This window comes from Mycteria americana, chromosome 5 (assembly GCF_035582795.1).
Source record: "Mycteria americana isolate JAX WOST 10 ecotype Jacksonville Zoo and Gardens chromosome 5, USCA_MyAme_1.0, whole genome shotgun sequence".
In the NCBI taxonomy this organism is placed as follows: Eukaryota; Metazoa; Chordata; class Aves; order Ciconiiformes; family Ciconiidae; genus Mycteria; species Mycteria americana.
In genome coordinates, this window is record NC_134369.1 from 40675271 (window position 1) to 40693118 (window position 17848).

The window sequence follows — 17848 nt, forward strand, 5'->3', positions numbered from 1 at the left end:
CTCCCTCTCGGGTTTCATCAGTCCGAGTGACACAAGCTTCTGCTTTCCCTTCTGCCGTGCAGCTCAGACGTTCTCCACCAGGTGGCGTCATACCTCTGCCTGCTGCCGCCCCTTCCTGAAGGGCAGGGCTCAAGCTACGGGAAGGAGTTTCTGCTGGAGTTGCTGGTAAAAACATAATTAACATTGCTTATGTTTTTTCTTTTGCAAGCTCAAGACATAGCTAAATCTAGCAGCTACACTGTAGTAAAGTAGCCATTTAGGAGCTTTTGCTGAACCACCTGTGAACCACGGCAGTGTCACAGCAGTAAACTGCGTAAACTAAGTGGGGTTAAACTTAGTAAACTAAGGTGGGGTTTAAAACCATATAAATTAAGTATTTGAAAATGTTTATTTATAAATGTAGTTTCCCTGAGAAACTAGCATGTGTGTGTTTGGTGTAATTGTAAAGGTCAGTAAGCCGAGTATCAGCAACCGTTTTGAGTTCTTTAGGAAAAGTTGTTGCTCTTTATGTAGTAACCTGTTTGTCCCGTTTAAAAACAAAAAATCTGCTAAAGTAGATCTAGATATTCAGTACCTATTTGGTTCCTCAAGCCCATTTGAAATTCCATTTGAGGCACATAATGGTTTTTTTGGATATTCAGTGTATAACAATGTTACTGTAGGTTTCTAATTTGATATCGGTATTAGAATGGCATACCTGTTTTTTAAAATCTTTTTCATAGACTTATTTTGTGGTTGTTGATTTCTAGTTCACATAATTTCCTAAGGTTTAGATGGTAGTAATAGGATGCTTATGGGTGCCATGGGGGGATATTTGTTCAGATGACATTGTAGTATTGGATGGATTTTTTTTTCTCCCACAGAGGGAATTAAGACTAGCTGTCGCTGAATGAACAGTGTTAGTTAGTTATTGACCATATATTTAATGGAAAGCAAAATAAATTTCATTTGAAGTTGTTTCTTTGCTAAGCCTTGACTGAATATTTTCAGTTCTGTTGTGCCATTTTTGGTCAGCTGAGTAGCCAAATGATTGTTTGACTGTAGTACTATGACTGATAGTTGGACTATGTGTTTGTTCATCTTTTGATGTCACTGTGTGCATTTAGTTATATTTAATTAAAAAAACAAAACAAAACCAAAACTTATTAAAAGAGAGAAGATGGCAAGTGACCACCAGCAGTCTTACGGATTAATGTGTATGTTTCAAAGATAGCTTTATTGTCCGTTTTTGACTTATGGAAGTTTAAAATGCATCCTTTCTTTAGGTTTCCCGTCATGAGCGACGAATATCTCAAATTCAGCAACTCAACCAGATGCCTCTTTATCCCACAGAGAAGATCATTTGGGATGAAAATATTGTACCAACTGAATATTATTCTGGAGAAGGTATGATTAGTAGTTCAGTAAATGCTGCACAGGACAGTAAATGCTGGGAAAAAAAAGCAGTTCTGATGTCTATGTTCATTCTGTCTTTGGAACTTAAATGTAGTACTTTGGCATCTTACAGTGTCTTAGAGTAAGGTTAGCTTTTTTTGAGTTATGAATCAGGAACCCTGAGATGACATTGTTAGTAAATATATAGTGGATTTAAAGAGAAATCCAAAGGTCTGTGTTTACATAAAGACATTTATATGCTTCTAATCTGGGTAACAGATGTGCTATACCACCAGCTGTAGCACAGGTAGTTACTGTGAGGTCAAACAGGTTGTAAACACACAACAGAAAAGCTGTTGCCTGTGCTTTGCTCTTAAGTATATTCAAGAAAGCCTTTGCAAAAAGCAAAAAAGGGGTGCTGATGGGAGGAAATTAACACTAATTATCTTACTCTTTGATTTCAAGGTAGAAGTGTACACATAGTCACTGAAAGGTAGTGTATGCACTCTAAAGTCAGAACCTAGTGCTCTTGCTCGATGTGCTTATGATCAAGGAAGCAAACTGCAGGTATTGCAAACAAGAAATTATGTAATTTTAAGTTTTGCAGTAAGCAAGACATATTTTTGTCTAGCTGCTTTAAAAAACTTGTGCTTTTTGAAATCTCATGCTGAAAATTTTAATGTGTATCATGAGAATTTTCATTAGGAATGTGAAAATTTTAATTTGGAACATGGAAATTCCAAATAACAACATATATCTTCAAAGACTAGTATAAAGTTATGTTTCTGGTTTGAGCAGTGAGTAGTCTGTACCCTCTTCCACGTAGTTTTGATTCACGAGTTTTTTTGTGTAGGTATGAGCCTTAAGTTCGACTGCTTAGCATAAATTAGTTTTTTGGGATAAGTTCTCTGTGAACAAGTATTAATGAGAAGAAAGAGATTTTTGAAATTTGACTGCTTTAGATAAGGCAGGGTTACAGGCAACAAAGGATCTTTTTCCAAACAGATATGATACAAATGCCATCTAGAGATCTGTCCAAGAAGAGATGAAGTACTCATGTTTAGTATGATGCAAGTAATTGAAAGCTGATTCAGGTTCTTCTGAATAATAGGTCTCATGATGTGGTTTAGACTTTAAAAAAAAAAAAAAACAACAGAACAAAACAACAGACAAAACCCCCCAAAACAGGGTGATTGCTGTCATTTCTAGGAAATTAATATATAAACCAAGATTTTTTTAAATTTTATTTGTTATTTCTGTGAACAACACATAGGTTGTTCTAATGCTCTGGACCATTCAGGTTCTTAAATACAAGTCAGGGTAGCTTTACTGTCATTCAGACTGTATTGGAAGGCTGACTTTGCAGGACTTAACTTGTGCGTGCACCGTATGTGTATTTTGTGTTTTATTAGCCAAATATTTTAACCAGAATATATCTGTTATTCCTGGGGAGGTTGGGGAGAAAGAGTAGCTCATCACACCTGTTTCTGTGCTGTTTTGTGAATTTTTAATAATGCATTAAAGAAATTTTATTAATGGTGAAATGTAATTTTGGCAAGTAACAGTGGTTGCTAGTGGAAACATCTCTTCCTTCTGTGGTGAAATCTTTTGCTATTACTATCCATGTATTGATAGCACTGTTGTGAAGCATTTCTGTTGCTGTCAGACTGTTACAAGTATTTTTCTATTTTGCTTCTCCTAGTTTCAGTTTACACTTTCTCTTTTTGGTCTCCCTGTATTCTCCAGGCCTGATTTTAAACAAGACGGTTTTGTTTTTGTGGTCTTGGGGGTTTTTTGTGTTCTTAAAAGTAGCTACATTCTTTTGGTCTAAAATTTAAATAAGAGTAATTTAGCCCAAGAAAGATAGGAGTATTGTTTCTATTTTCTTTTAAAAATGAGGGAAGAAGAATATCTGTCTGATAAATGCTGTGCAGCCTTAGAGAGGTGTTGCTTCAGGCCCTGTCCTTTGTGCATATAACTAGGTTTACGGGGCAGGGTTTGTTACTTGGTGTTGGGAAATGTGTTAAAGTATTTTATCACCATGAAGCTTTCCAGAATAGAAATTACTGTGTTCTATCGCCTTTCTTCACTGCCATTGTATCTCGGTGCATGTGAAAGCCAATATGTACTACATATGCCAGTGAAAGGTGTCAAGGATAATATTGCAAGTTACAAAAGCCTGATGCTTTCACAGGTCTTAAGCATAGGTGTTAAACTGGAACATTAGTCCAGTAATGTTAAATGAGTAACATATAAAAATTTTTATTATGGAAAATTTGCATCTAAGACTACCCTAAGGCTATGCAAGCTTTAGGACCTGGCTAGAAGTTTTAATACTCATTGTTTAGTTAGATCTAATCTTCCGATGTTTTTCATTCTAAAAAAAAAAAAAAAACCAAACAAAAAACAAAAAACAAAACAACCCTATAATCAGTAACGGAAACTTTTGAAGAAAGTTGTGTGTTAAAATTTGATTGCTCGGCTTAAAAATTTTTTCTGCATTAATGTCTTTTGTGGCTTCTAGTAAGTGTAAAGGATTGGAATTGGAGAATTGTTGGATAATGCATTTTTTTTAATTAGGTAATGAGCCTTTTTCATCATTATTTAATGGTGGCTTAATTGTTGAATTCCCAAAGTACCATTACTTTGCCCTGCATTTCATTTTTATAAAATTAATTTTGTTGTAGTCCTGAATACAGGGAAGGATTCAGTCTTTAAACAGTTCACTGTATTACTGCCAGAAGGATGAAAATTCCTTTAATCTTGTGCAGGTTCATTTAGAGAAAACCTGAAAATTTGAGGGAAGGAGGGAGAAAAATGTGTACTTTTTAGTGACATATATTTATAAAAGGAGTAGTTCTTAGACTCTCCCAGGATAACAACTATGGCAGTTATAGAATAATGTATGTATATATTTATGAATTCGTAGAGCAAATATATTAATTTTCTTTTTGTTTATCCATCAAATACCTCTTCCTTTCTACCCTTACCCCCTTAGGCTGCCTTGCACTTCCCAAATTGAATCTACAGTTTCTGACTCTTCATGACTACCTGCTGAGGAACTTCAATCTCTTCCGCTTAGAGTCTACCTACGAGATCAGACAGGACATTGAAGATAGTGTCAGTAGGATGAAACCATGGTAATGTTTATTAATTGATGCAAACCAGTCAGTTCAACTTCATGTGTAATCAAAGTGCATTCGAGAATGAGTAACTGATGCTGTGTATATACTAAATACATAGTAACAAATCTATTTTAAATTATTACATAGGTACTGTTTTATACTAACTTCTTCTATAAGGTGTTTTCATCCTATGGGATGATTTTGTAAGGGTGTGTTGATATGTATCCCTGTAGATGTGTTAAGACAGTATGTTGGATGCTAACAACCAACCTTTGTTGTGTTAAGACGGATGAGTTAGTTTTTCAAAAGTACTAAGCCTTGGCTGACATTATGAAATCTGGAAACTTTACCACAAACTCTTCTGGCTTATGAGAGGTGTTACTGAGTATTCTTGAATTTGCCATCTGCCACATTTTGATCCTTTTTAGATTTCAAGGGGTCATTCGGTGTGATATCTCTTATACTGAATAGTTGCTTTTTGTTATTTTCTCTTTTTCTTCTCTTTCTGAGGGCTTTTTTTTTTATAATGCCAGCATAAGTTGCCTTTGTTTCTTGAAATACAAGAATAAGTCAGTTCATGTTATGCTTCAGTTCTAAAATGCAGGATTACATGAATCTACTTCAGTAGCATGTAAAATTAAGACTTCTACTTTTGTGTTAGAGCTGACTGTGAGGTAAATTGTTTCATGGTTTAAAAAAAGAACTGAATCTGTTATCAGATAATGACTAACAAAACTTTGGTGTTTGGGGGTTTTTTGTTGTTGGGGTTTTTTAGGTTATCGGAATATGGAGGTGTGGTCTTTGGTGGATGGGCTAGGATGGCACAACCCATTGTCTCTTTCACAGTGGTGGAGGTGGCAAAGCCCAATATTGGTGAAAACTGGCCCATGCGAGTGCGAGCAGATGTTACAATTAATTTGAATGTCCGAGAGAACATCAAAGATGAATGGGAAGGTACTTATGTTCTTTGAAATAAGGTGCTCAAAATAGGTGCTCATCAAAATACACTTCGATGAGATACGCTTTGTAAGAAAGGGGTTTTTTTTATCTGAGATACAGATTTGCTAATCTTAATACACTGTTTAAAAGTCAGTTACTCAAATTCCAAGTCTAAGAAGTTTATACTTTCCTAAAATGAAAATTGAAATTATTATTTACATGTCCATTGGGAGCAGAATGTTTACTATTTCAGACTTATGTCATTCAGTTTGTAACTGTAAAATTGTGCCCTTTACAGGGAATGTGGAAAAGTAACTTAACATTTTCAGTTAATATGCATGCTAATAAAGTCATATTGGAAACGTAGTGGGGAGTGTGATATCTCTGCCATATACATGTGGAGATGACAGATTTTGATTTAATTCAAACCAGTGCATTTTAGTAGTTTTCAGTATATTTGAATGTTGTTATGAAGTGATGACTGTACCAAATACTGTTTCTTATAAGTATCCACAGGCGACACTTCTTTTGCTTGGGGAATTGAACTTTAGTTGACCGTGTTGGCAAGTGGCATAGAAGCATGTACTTGTACTTGGATTATCAGTAAATGTCACTCCCTTCTCTTTTGTTAGAGAAACCTGTTAAATGTGCTGGAGCTGCATAGTGCGATTACAGGTCACGTAATCGCACAAATGCTAAAGCTGGATCATGTGATAAATAAGCAGATACAAGTTTGGGAATGTAGATTTCTATTAAAGTAGAAAAGCTAGGAGGGTGGCAGCAGACTTCACTATACTGAAGGTAGCTATATAGTGGTGTACCTAGCTTTTTAAATACCAGAACAGCCTCTGTGATTTCAAAAGCAGTAATGCTTTAACTTAATTGAAACTGAGGTGAAGAATTGATGAATCGTTGCCTGACATAACAGGGTCTTGATGAAACTGCTTTAGGTTGCATGATATCTGGTAAGTAATGAGAAATTATTTGTCTCGTATGAAAAATACAGCATGTTTTTACTAAATTTTGAAGGTGTCTTAGATCTGTGAGAATCTGTAGGTATACAGGAGAAAAAGATTAGTGTTCAAAATTACATTAGTGAATTTGGAGAAATTGCATTTTAAAAGTAGGGTGTAATTCAACAGGGATGAATATTAAGATACTAAACTTAAGCAAAAACAAGTCACCGCACAAATGCATGTTGGGGGAATAACTCGTTAGGCAGTAGCTCTGCAGAATGAAAAGAGTCCGAGATCATTATCACTCAAAAACAAATGTGACTCTGCAACAATATGTTACTGCTGAGGGAAAGAGAAAAACACTCAACCAAGTCATATCAGGATTTATAAACTGGAATGTAGCATGGAAAACAAGTAACTTGGTTAAGGGACCTTTTACCTTATTAAGTAGATAACTAAAGTAATTTTGGTTAGGGTTTTGTACCTAGTTCTAGGCACTGCGCTTAAATTTTTGTAAAAAAAAAAATTGGAGGTTAGTCCAGAAGAAAGCAATGAGAATAAGAGATTAATGACACACTACTTTTGAGATAAGACTTAAAATATCTAGGTTGTGTAACCTAAGTAAGATTATTGGGAGAAGAATAATCTTGAAATAAATGTTTGTTGTCATGAAAAAAGCAGTTAATTTCTCCTTTTCATATCTGAAGTCCTAGCAGATATTAGTGTGCAGAATAGCGGAAAAGATGACAATATCCTATGGTTCTGTATCCTCTAAGTTAAAGGCATGTTTTGAAACAGAACACATTATTCTCTAAATAGGTGGAGTTTTATTTAGAAGAAATTTTCATATATTCTGTTCCATATAAAGGAATGGAAAAGGAAAATGGCATTCAATCAGATCACTGAATGTTCCTTTTTGGAATCAGGTCTGCGTAAACATGATGTTTGCTTTTTGATTACGGTACGTCCCACGCAACCTTATGGCACCAAGTTTGACCGACGACGACCTTTTGTTGAGCAAACTGGCCTGGTGTATGTCAGAGGCTGTGAAATTCAGGGCATGTTGGATGAGAAAGGACGTGTCATTGAAGAAGGTATAGTCTACCAAAACTTGTTTGAAATAATTTTTTTTGGTTTTGTTTTTGGTTTTGTGGTTTTTTTTTTTTTTTTGTTAACAGCCTAGTTGTTGACTTGCTTCCCTTTTAAGCAATGCTCATTGAATTCATTACCTAATTGAAAAAACAAACCAATTCCATAAGCAGCCTGAGAAAGGTTAACTAGTTTCCTCTGGAAATCTGATGTAATTAGATTAATTAAATAAATCCAGTACATTTTGGGTTTAGGAATAAAATAGCTTATATTCAAAAACTCTATTAGAAATGGGGTGAAAACATTACATAAAAATGTTTGTAATGCCATGCAGAAATTAGTTTCATCATACGAATTTGTCTAAATTTCATTTCAGGAATCATTATGGATCACTTATTTGAACGATAATCTGCTTTTAGCACTACTTCAAATTCTAATCTTACTGTTTCATTACGAGCAGGACCTGAACCCAAACCAAGACTTAAAGGGGACTGCAGAACATACAGAGTATTTCTCGACCCAAACCAGTATCAACAAGACATGACCAATACAATCCAAAATGGAGCAGAAGATGTTTATGAGACATTTAATATAATAATGAGAAGAAAACCAAAAGAAAACAATTTCAAGGTAAGGTACTGCTCATTGACTCTTAGGATAAGACTTTGTCTGAATATGCCAGCAGTACTGAGACATGTTCATTTTAGATGCATGTAGTTAGGCTTTTTAGGTGGTGTTGGATCACTTCAGGAAGTTAGAGCATGTCAGCTGGTGATAACTTCCCCTTGCAGCTAAGTGTTGAAGTAACTGAAAATCAGAACACTCCTACTTCTCTTTGAGTATATAATAAAACATTAGTTTATGATTTCAGTCTTTTAACAGGTAGCCTACATATTAGTTATATTTGGCCTTTTGGGTCAAGAAAGAATGTGGAATGTTTTTGTTACCTGATGTAATAGTGGACTGTAGGAAAAGGAGGAGTAACTAGTCAAAAGGTGAAAATCAGAGAAACCTCTTAGCTTTTGGGAGCATCACTGGATCAGTGTCTTATTGGGCTTTTGAGAATGTCAGATGAGATTTTTAGCACTGATATATTTGATAGTCCTTACAGAGATTGTATGCTAACTGGAGCTTTGTAGATTGAATGATGCTTTTTTTCCTGCCCTAACAGTTTTCACACAGTTGCAGTGCATGATTCTTTGGCATTTTACTTGCTTGGGTATTCATTGTCAAGAGAGCCTTCAAAGAATTTGGTCAGAGTTCAAAATAAACCTGTTGCTAATGCATTATGATACTGTGTATTGCCTATAAGTAAGATTAAAGTTATGCACACAACTTTAATTCAGTTTTGCATATAAATTCAGCAAATGTTGTTTCTCAGGAGGCTTATCAATAGCTTAGCTTTCCTTACCAGCAAGAAGAGGAAAGTTTTCCAGCAAAGTTGAAATGTATATTCGAGTTTCTAGAATTGTGAATTGACATAAATTTAACTTTGACCAAGTGGTCTGTGTTGCCCATAGTATACTTTTTTGATCAGGTGGCATAATTCCAGCATCATAGAATCATTTAGGTTGCAAGGCAGCTCTGGAGATTATCCAGTCCAAGCCCCCTGCTCAAGCAGGGTCACCTGCAGCGTGCTGTCCAGGACCCTATCTAGTTGGGTTTTGAATATCTCCAAGAATTAAGAATCCAAAACTTCGCTGGGCAACCTCTTCTAGTGCCAAATTGTCCTCACAGTAAAAAAAAGTGTTTTCTCATGTTCAGATGGAATTTCACGTGTTTTAATTTGTGCTCGTTGTCTCCTGTCCTGTTACTGGACACTACTGAGAAGAGTCTGGCTACCTCATCTACATTTGCTCCTGTCAGGTATTTATCACATTGATACGATACCCTCTGAGCCATCTCTTTTCCAGGCTGAACTATCCCAGCTCTCTTGGCCTCTCCTCATGTGAAAGATGCTCCAGTCACTTAATTATCTTTGTGGCCCTGCACTGGACTCACTCTAATAACTCCGTGTCTCTTTTTTTACTGAGGAGCCCAGAACTGAACACAGTGCTCCAGATTCAGGGATGGTATGCCATTCGGAGGGACCAGGAGAAGCTTGAGAAGTGGGCCCGTGTGAACCTCATGAGGTTCAACAAGGCCAAGTACAAGGTCCTGCACCTGAGTCAGGGCAACCCCCGGTATCAATACAGGCTGGGGGATGAAAGGATTGAGAGCAGCCCTGCTGAGAAGGACTTGGGGAGTACTGGTGGATGAAAAGCTGGACATGAGCTGGCAATGTGCGTTCGCAGCCCAGAAAGCCAGCTGTATCCCAGGCTGCATCAAAAGAAGTGTGACCAGCAGGTCAAGGGAGGTGATTCTGCCCCTCTATTTTGCTCTGGTGAGACCCCGTCTGGAGTACTGCATCCGACTCTGGGGTCCTTAGTACAAGAAAGACATGGACTTGTTGGAATGGGTCCAGAGCAGGGCCACGAAAATGATCAGAGGGCTGGAACACCTCTCCTATGAGGAGAGGCTGAGAGAGTTGGGGTTGTTCAGCCTGGAGAAGAGAAGGCTTCGGGGAGACCTTATTGCAGCCTTTCAGTACTTAAAGGGGGCTTATAAGAAAGATAGGGACAGACTTTTTAGCAGGGCCTGTAGTGATAAGACAAGGGGTAATGGTTTTAAACTAAAAGAGGGTGGATTTAGACTAGATAGAAGGAAGAAATTTTTTATGATGAGGGTGGTGAAACACTGGCACAGGTTGCCCAGAGAGGTGGTAGATGCCCCATCCCTGGAAACATTGAAGGTCAGGTTGGAAGGGGCTCTGAGCAACCTGATCTAGTTGAAGATGTCCCTGCTCATTGCAGGGGGGTTGGGCTAGGTGAGCTGTAAAGGTCCCTTCCAACCCAAACTATTCTATGATTCAGCCTCAACAGTGCGGAGCAGAGAGGAAAGAGCACCTGCTGGCAACTCTCTAATGCAGCGCAAGATGCTGTTGGCCTTTTTTGCTGTGAGGGTGTACAGTTTTGTATACCTGAAAATACTTCTTGTATGCATGCTCAGTTTCTTTGCTGTTAGATCATTTAGACCTTTGAATCTTTAATGTTCCGTGAGTGTTCCGTTATGAAAATGCAACATGAATGAAAAACTGCCTTTCTTTTGGTGCCTTAAAATCATGCATTGCATAATTGAAGTGATTTTCATTTTAAAGGATTCTGCAGCAAGTTCTGTGCAGATGGATAAAGAGGGAGGCAGGAAGACTGACTTTTTTTCTTTTCTGTATCTGGAAAGATGCCTCTGGTGTGAAACAGTAGCTTGCAGTCTCCACAGAGCATTCTGGTGCCATCCAGCTAGGGGTTGGTATACTGGTACTACTTCATAGAGAGTTCTTTATAACTTTACATGAAAAAAAAAAACAGAACTGATTGTTAATGTTGTGTGTCTGTGGCAGGTTCATTTTACATTATGAGCACAAGCGCTCTCTGCCAAAGCCTGTTGGTGTGCTGGCACTATAGACATGATTTTTATTCGCATATGTATGCACTTTTGTGTAATCAGAAGGAAAGCGTGGCAGTGAATGCTTAAGTTTGCTCAGAATTGCTGTTAGATGTGAGTGTAGCTTTCAAATTTGTACTGTGTACTTGCAGCTAATGTACAGGTAAATCACAATGCACACCATTCTATGCTGGTTTTTACTTAAGTCTCATACATTCATTTGTCAAGACAAACTAAGATATTTCCAGATTTATGACATTGCTACCAGTTCGGGTGTAAGCATTCCATGTCATCTGCAAACCTTTCTAACTTCAGCTGGATAAAAGAAAGTGTCACTGTGATTAGCGTTGATAGTGTATTGAGCAGATAGCAGGCAGTTTGAAGTTTTAAGCTGAGCTTGTAGGAGAGAAGACAAGAAAACACTTGTGCAGCCTTAGTAAATTAAGCAGATGAGACAGCAGTGGAAGGGCAAATACAATGTGTTTGCTGGAGGTGACACCACTACGTCACTACAGTTGGTCAGCAGTGTTAGTTCTTACAAGAACTAATCTTACTATTTTTACATGTATAGACGTTACTTTTGAAAAGCTGAAGCAAAGTTTTTGTGATGTAAAAACAGCACGTTAGCTGTTAGGGACATATTTCTTGAACTTTCCTCTGAGAAATTGATCATCTAGATTTAGAAATACTACCTGAAGAAGCCACGTTTTCCAATTTAGTTGTGCTTTTCTTAGCACAAATGTATGTTGCTATGCTTAGTATACATTTAAGTCAGAAACACTTGTTTATATTTGCAACAAAAATACAAATATTCTTAGTTAATATGGGACTTATCCATCAGTATATCTTGGGCCTCTGAAGTAATTGCAGGACCTTCAGGCTTCAGAAGTTAAGTGCAGGACCTCTCTGGTCCTGCAGGTCACATACTAAAATGTTTGTAAGACCAAGAGCAAGAATAAACACAGTAATGTGCCTTGGAGAGCCAAAGGGAAAGGGGGGTTTCTGGAGTGGTTTGTAGGCATCAGGTAAGATTCTTTATAAAATGGGGCTGAGCTAAGAGTATGCTTTGTGTCACAGTGATATCTGATGCCAGCTGGATTATCCCATGCATGTTCACTTCTTCCAACAGCTAGGAATTTGACTAGCCAGAGGCTTCTGTACAAGGACAGACCTGCTATGACATGTGTCCTCAGTAGGAGAATTGAATTTGAAATAGTAGGAGCCATTCTGCTGGTAGACAACCAATCACCCTTTTTAGATAAGGAAAGGATGGAGCATATGACTTAACATCAATCTTAAATTTTATAGTACTAAGTTGCCTTTGAGTTAATAACTTTACAGAGCTATCACAGAATCCACAGCATGGTTGAGATTGGAAGGAACAGAATCACAGATTCACAGAATGGTTGAGGTTGGAGGGACCTCTGGAAATGATCTAGTCCAAATCCTGCTTAAAGCAGAGTCAACTAGAGCAAGTTGCTCAAGATCTTGTGACTTTGTGCAGTTGGAATTGGATATTTCCAATGATGGAGACTACATAACCTGACTACACAATGTGTTCCAGTGTTCAATTACCTGTACTTTTTCATATATTTAAGTGGAATTTCCTGTATCTCAATTTGTGTCCATTGCTTCTTGTCCTTTCACAGGGCACTACTGAGAGGAGCCTGGTTCCATGTTCCTTACTTCTTCCCATTACTATTTTTTATACAAATTGATAAAATTCCCCACCACCCCTTGAGTCTTCTCTTCTGGAGGTTAAACAATCCCAGCTCTCTCAGCCTCTCATATAACAGATTCTCCAGTCCCTTAATCATCTTAGTGGCCCTTTGCTGGACTCATTCCAGTATGTCTGTGTCTCTTGTCCTGAGGAGCCCAGCATTGGACACAGCACTCCAGATATGATCTCACCAATGCTGAATAGAGGGGAAGAATCAGAACCTTTATAGAGGTTGACTGTTTAAGCAGGAGTGATGACCACATTACTTTGATTCCTTGAATGATACACCACAAGCAGGAAAGGGCAGAGAATCCTACCCTTTGGAGCTGAATATGTAAATTTAGACTATCAGAATAAAATTCCATACTTTGTTTTGGATGACTATTCTCTACAAGATCAGCATTTGGAAGGTCTGTATTATATCCTGATGTGGACTGCTGATGCACTATGTTTGCCATCCATTTGTGTCCATGCTTGATGGTGTAGTAAGTTGGAGGATCTGGAAATCAGCGCAGGTTTCATATCCTGTGTTTCTTCTGCTGAAGAGCAGATTCATGATGTCCTGATACCAAGTTTCAAGTAAGGTGGTTGTTGAAGACTTGCCACTAATGTAGCCCTTTAATAGGAAGACTAAAGTTCAGTTACCTCTTAGTTAAAATGCACACCTTCTGTGCAAGTCCAGGGTCTGGAGCATTGGTGTTTTCATGGGAGGGGGAAAGGAGAGAAAATACATAACCACAGATTAACAGAGAAATTAATTTGGGGGTGAAGAGCAAGCTTTTGGAGGGACACTTTAGCTGGCTGCAGGGATGAAATTTATAGGGTTGAAGGAGAAACCTTAAGCTGCATGAGGGTGTTCTTGAATTTATTAGATTTCTAGTAAGAACTGGATCTAGATTTTAGTGTGGCTGAGGCATTCATTTACCAAACAGTTGTGCATTACACTAAATATTATTTTTGTGCTGGTCAAAGTAAAGAGTAATTGTTTTAAAATGCCCTGTGTCTGTAGTCTTCAAAAAGCCTGATATAAGGCTTACCATTTGCTGCTTCCAGAAATGGATAGCTCAATCAGTATCCACAAAGCTGAAATTTTTTCAGAAGAATATATATGTGGAAACATGTTGGGGGCTCTGTGGAGTCATCAGTTGTCTTGTTGGATTAGTGAATTTAAGTGGGGAAAGGAAGGGTTGAGAAGCAAGGAAGTGCGCTCCAAGATTGTACATAGAAACCCAATGTGCCACAGGACTATAACCATGCAGAAGTTTTAATGCATTTTTGATATAAACAGCATGACGTTATGAAAGTCCTGGAGGAGAACCTCAAGCAGAAATATGTGTACCTATTGATAAAAACGTGAATTGTTCGCTCATTGTAAAACCAAGACGATAAGCTAGGGCCACAGCAGACGCTTAATTTTGTTTATAGGTTATTTTGAACTATGCCTTTTTTTCTTCTCTGAGTGTTCTGGAATGAAAACTTTACTGATTATTATGGGTCTCTTTACTGGCTCTTTACTAACAGGATTCTTTAAGAATTACATGGTTTGACACTGGTGTTTGTTGCATATATAGACTGTATATATATTGACTCAATCTAACCAAACACCTGTCAATGAAAGACTGTTATATGCTAGCATCTTAGAAGAGACTTGATTAGTCTTCAATATGTCACATTTTCTTGGTAAAAAGTCAAATCTCTCCAATCACATTTTTTTCTGTTTTTCTAATTTGCAGGCTGTTCTGGAGACTATTAGGAATTTGATGAACACAGATTGTGTGGTTCCTGACTGGCTGCATGACATCATTCTCGGCTATGGAGACCCAAGTAGCGCACACTATTCGAAAATGCCAAATCAGATTGCAACTCTGGATTTTAATGACACTTTCCTGTCCATTGATCACTTAAAAGCTAGCTTTCCTGGATACAATATTAAAGTGACCGTTGACAATCCAGTTCTGCAAATACCCCCCTTCAGGTGATCTCAAAATTTCAAGTAGTCCTGGTCTGGTATTCTTGCTGAAGTGCATTGTCAGGTGGAGTTGAGTTCAGTGGTTGAAGGGAGGTGCTCTTTCTTTTAAGAAAAGTTGTTAATATGTTAATACTAAGATTTAGATAGCTATATAACAGAATTAACTATACTAAAGTTAGGCTCAGGACCAGCTTCTGCTCTATTCTGTACAAAAATGCACCAGAGCATTGCTTGTATATCAGCCTGTTGAATATATGGGAAAAGCAACAGTATGAGATAGACTCAAGACACCTAGTATTAATTTCTGCATTATGGTATCTAGCCTCCTCAAGTTCAGCCTAAAGACTTTTAATTTCATAGTTTCCTTACATGTCTCATTAAAGCAAGCTGTCGTGGTTTAGCCCCAGTCGGCAATTAAGTACCACACAGCCGCTCGCTCACCCTCCTCCCCCCTGTTGGATGGGGGAGAGAAGCAGAAGAGAAAAAGTAAGAAAACTCGTGGGTTGAGATAAGAACAGTTTAATAAATGGAACAAAATAATAGTAATAATAATAATTAATTGTAATGAGAAGGAAAACAACAAGAGAGAGAGAGGAACAAAATCCAAGGGAGAAAAAAAATAGTGATACAACCGCTCACCACCTGCCGACTGACGCCCAGCCAGTCCCCGAGCAGCGACCGCTACCCCCCGGCCAGCTCCCCCTAGTTTACATACTGGGCATGATGTCATATGGTATGGAATAGCCCTTTGATCAGTTTGGATCAACTATCCTGGCTGTGCCCCCTCCCAGTTTCTTGTGCACCTGGCAGAGCAGGGGAAGCTGAGAAGTCCTTGACCAGTGTAAGCACCGCTTAGCAACAGCCAAAACACCAGCGTGTTATCAATATTATTCTCATACTAAATCCAAAACACAGCTACTAGGAAGAAAATTAACTCTATCCCAGCTGAAACCAGGACACAAGTTAAGAACAAGAATTTCAACATCAGCTAAAATTTGAGCTTTTGGAAACCCCGTTCAATCAAAATAAAGAATTAAGTCTGAAATCCCATATTGTTTATTTTATTTTAGAAATGGTTTCTAAAATAGGATGCCTACAGTTGTGACCGCTAAATGGGATTTACATGTCTTGTTTCAGTGGTGCTGTTGTCCAGCATTTTTAGACTTGACAGTTCTGTCCTTCCTGGTGGACCTCCTTGGACTTTGGCAACTGAGTTTCACAGTTCATAGTGTTGGAGAATATTTTCTTCAGGTGGACTGAAGAAACAATATCTTTTTTCCCTTTTATAATCTGCTTCATCAATTTATTTGTCATTCCTTTTCCTTATCCTTATTGATACTTTGTCATCTGCAATTCTTGTTTCCCTATTTTGTGAAAGTTCGTCTTAATGGTGACAAAAAAATCTTTCTGTATAAACTTCTAAGACAGTCTGGTATCATAGTGAACGTGTTGAAGTGTAGTCTTAAATTATGTGTTACAGGATAACTTTCCCAATAAAGGGAGGTAAAGGAAAGAAAAGAAAAGAAGAGGATAGGAATGAAGAAAAACCTGAAGAAGCTAAAACACTGATTGTAGAGCCTCACGTCATTCCAAACAGGGGACCATATCCATATAATCAGCCAAAACGGTAATAAATGGATACAAACTTATTCACAAATGGTAACACATGCATAGCAGTGCACTTTCAGAAATACTTAAAAATAATATTGTTGATTATAAACAAAATGTCATTTTGATTTCATTACCGAAAGAAGATTTGAATATGAGACTGTTTTGTTTTATATTTAAATCAAACTATTCTATTATCCCCTCTCTGTCAAAAAATTCCCTTGAAGAACAATGAGAAATACTGTCTTTTATTGTGTCAGGACTTTGAATATTAGGAGAACAATACCTAAATAATTTTACAGCATTCTCAGCAAATAATAACTAAAGATAGACAATCTTTTAGATGGGATGATTTTGTTGTCACATGGACAGCGTGATTTACTGTCTTGCTTAGAAATTACAAGATTATCATGTCTATAAAGAAGATAGTTGTAATGATGATTTAATTTATATAAAAGTTTGCAAGCATGTAATTCTGGAGAAACATGTAGCCAATTAATCTAAATCAAACGTTAAAACAATTGCTTTTATCAAAACCGTTGGCAAAATCTATCAATTCTCTGATCTTGTTTTGCTTTGTTACAGCAATACTATTCAATTTACCCATACTCAGATTGAAGCTATACGTGCGGGAATGCAGCCTGGGCTAACTATGGTAAGAATATTTTTAAGGATTTTATACACTTACTTATTTGATTTTGGCTTTAGGTACATTCAGTGAAATACCAGTAATGCCCATTTCTGTAGCCTTACTGAGGTCACTTGTATTAATAGTTAAAAATATGAAAAATTAACATAGAAAGGTTCCACATCCTCCCATCTTCACAAAATCATACAGAAACACATTTGATCTCTGTATAACTGTATCCTGTGTTTCAGTGGCTGAAGACTTTCCACAGCAGCTGAATTTACTCTTTCAGTGGCTGGATTGCTAGTTTTAGACTGTAAAGCTTTTACCACATCTGTCATTTTGGGCTGTTTTAAATTACTAGCATCGTTTTTAGTCTGATCTATCTGTTAAAGGAAATGGAAGTCATTGAATTGTCTTCAGGGAGCTTTTTTCTGCTGTCTTATGAAATGTAATGTGCAATCCTTTATATCCTGCTGAATTCTAGAACTAAGAAGTTACAAACCAAACCAAAGCTGTAGATTTGTTATGAAAATAATTTTTGATCAGTGAATTTCTGCAAAGGTCTTTAAGATCTATCACTGTCAGTTAGTCTTTGACTACAAGTACTGTCTCCCAGTGAAGTACAGTCTATCCTTGTAGTGACTCGGTGGAATACTTGAATAACTTTTCTCTGATACTCCTAATTTCTTCTTGGTCTATATAGGCAATAATGCTAATTTTTAGGTTTTTGTATTGGTATTCATTAGTACCATACTCTTCTTCCTTCCCTTCCTCCTTGTGTTTTACCAGTCCCTATACACTCTGTAGCTAGCACACAAAAGATGCATCGCAAAGGAAAAAATAAACTTCAATGGAATTGTATGCCTTTTGTCCCTGCCTGACTAGGTGTGCTGAAATTAGTGGTGTCGTAAATGTATATAAAAGTTACCTGAGTTCTTGGCAGTGTTTTTGAGTACG

At 37.4% G+C, this 17848-nt stretch overlaps 1 protein-coding gene across 1 annotated transcript in view; it reads left to right on the forward strand.

Moving 5' to 3' along the window:
* Positions 1-17848, forward strand: part of AQR (aquarius intron-binding spliceosomal factor) — a 69811-nt gene that overhangs the window by 24498 nt on the left and 27465 nt on the right. The window contains exons 14-22 of the mRNA XM_075503047.1: positions 63-165; positions 1266-1386; positions 4373-4514; positions 5275-5453; positions 7321-7488; positions 7944-8113; positions 14417-14658; positions 16133-16279; positions 16846-16915. Coding sequence (XP_075359162.1) covers positions 63-165; positions 1266-1386; positions 4373-4514; positions 5275-5453; positions 7321-7488; positions 7944-8113; positions 14417-14658; positions 16133-16279; positions 16846-16915 — 1342 coding nt within the window. The remainder of the gene's footprint in view (positions 1-62; positions 166-1265; positions 1387-4372; positions 4515-5274; positions 5454-7320; positions 7489-7943; positions 8114-14416; positions 14659-16132; positions 16280-16845; positions 16916-17848) is intronic.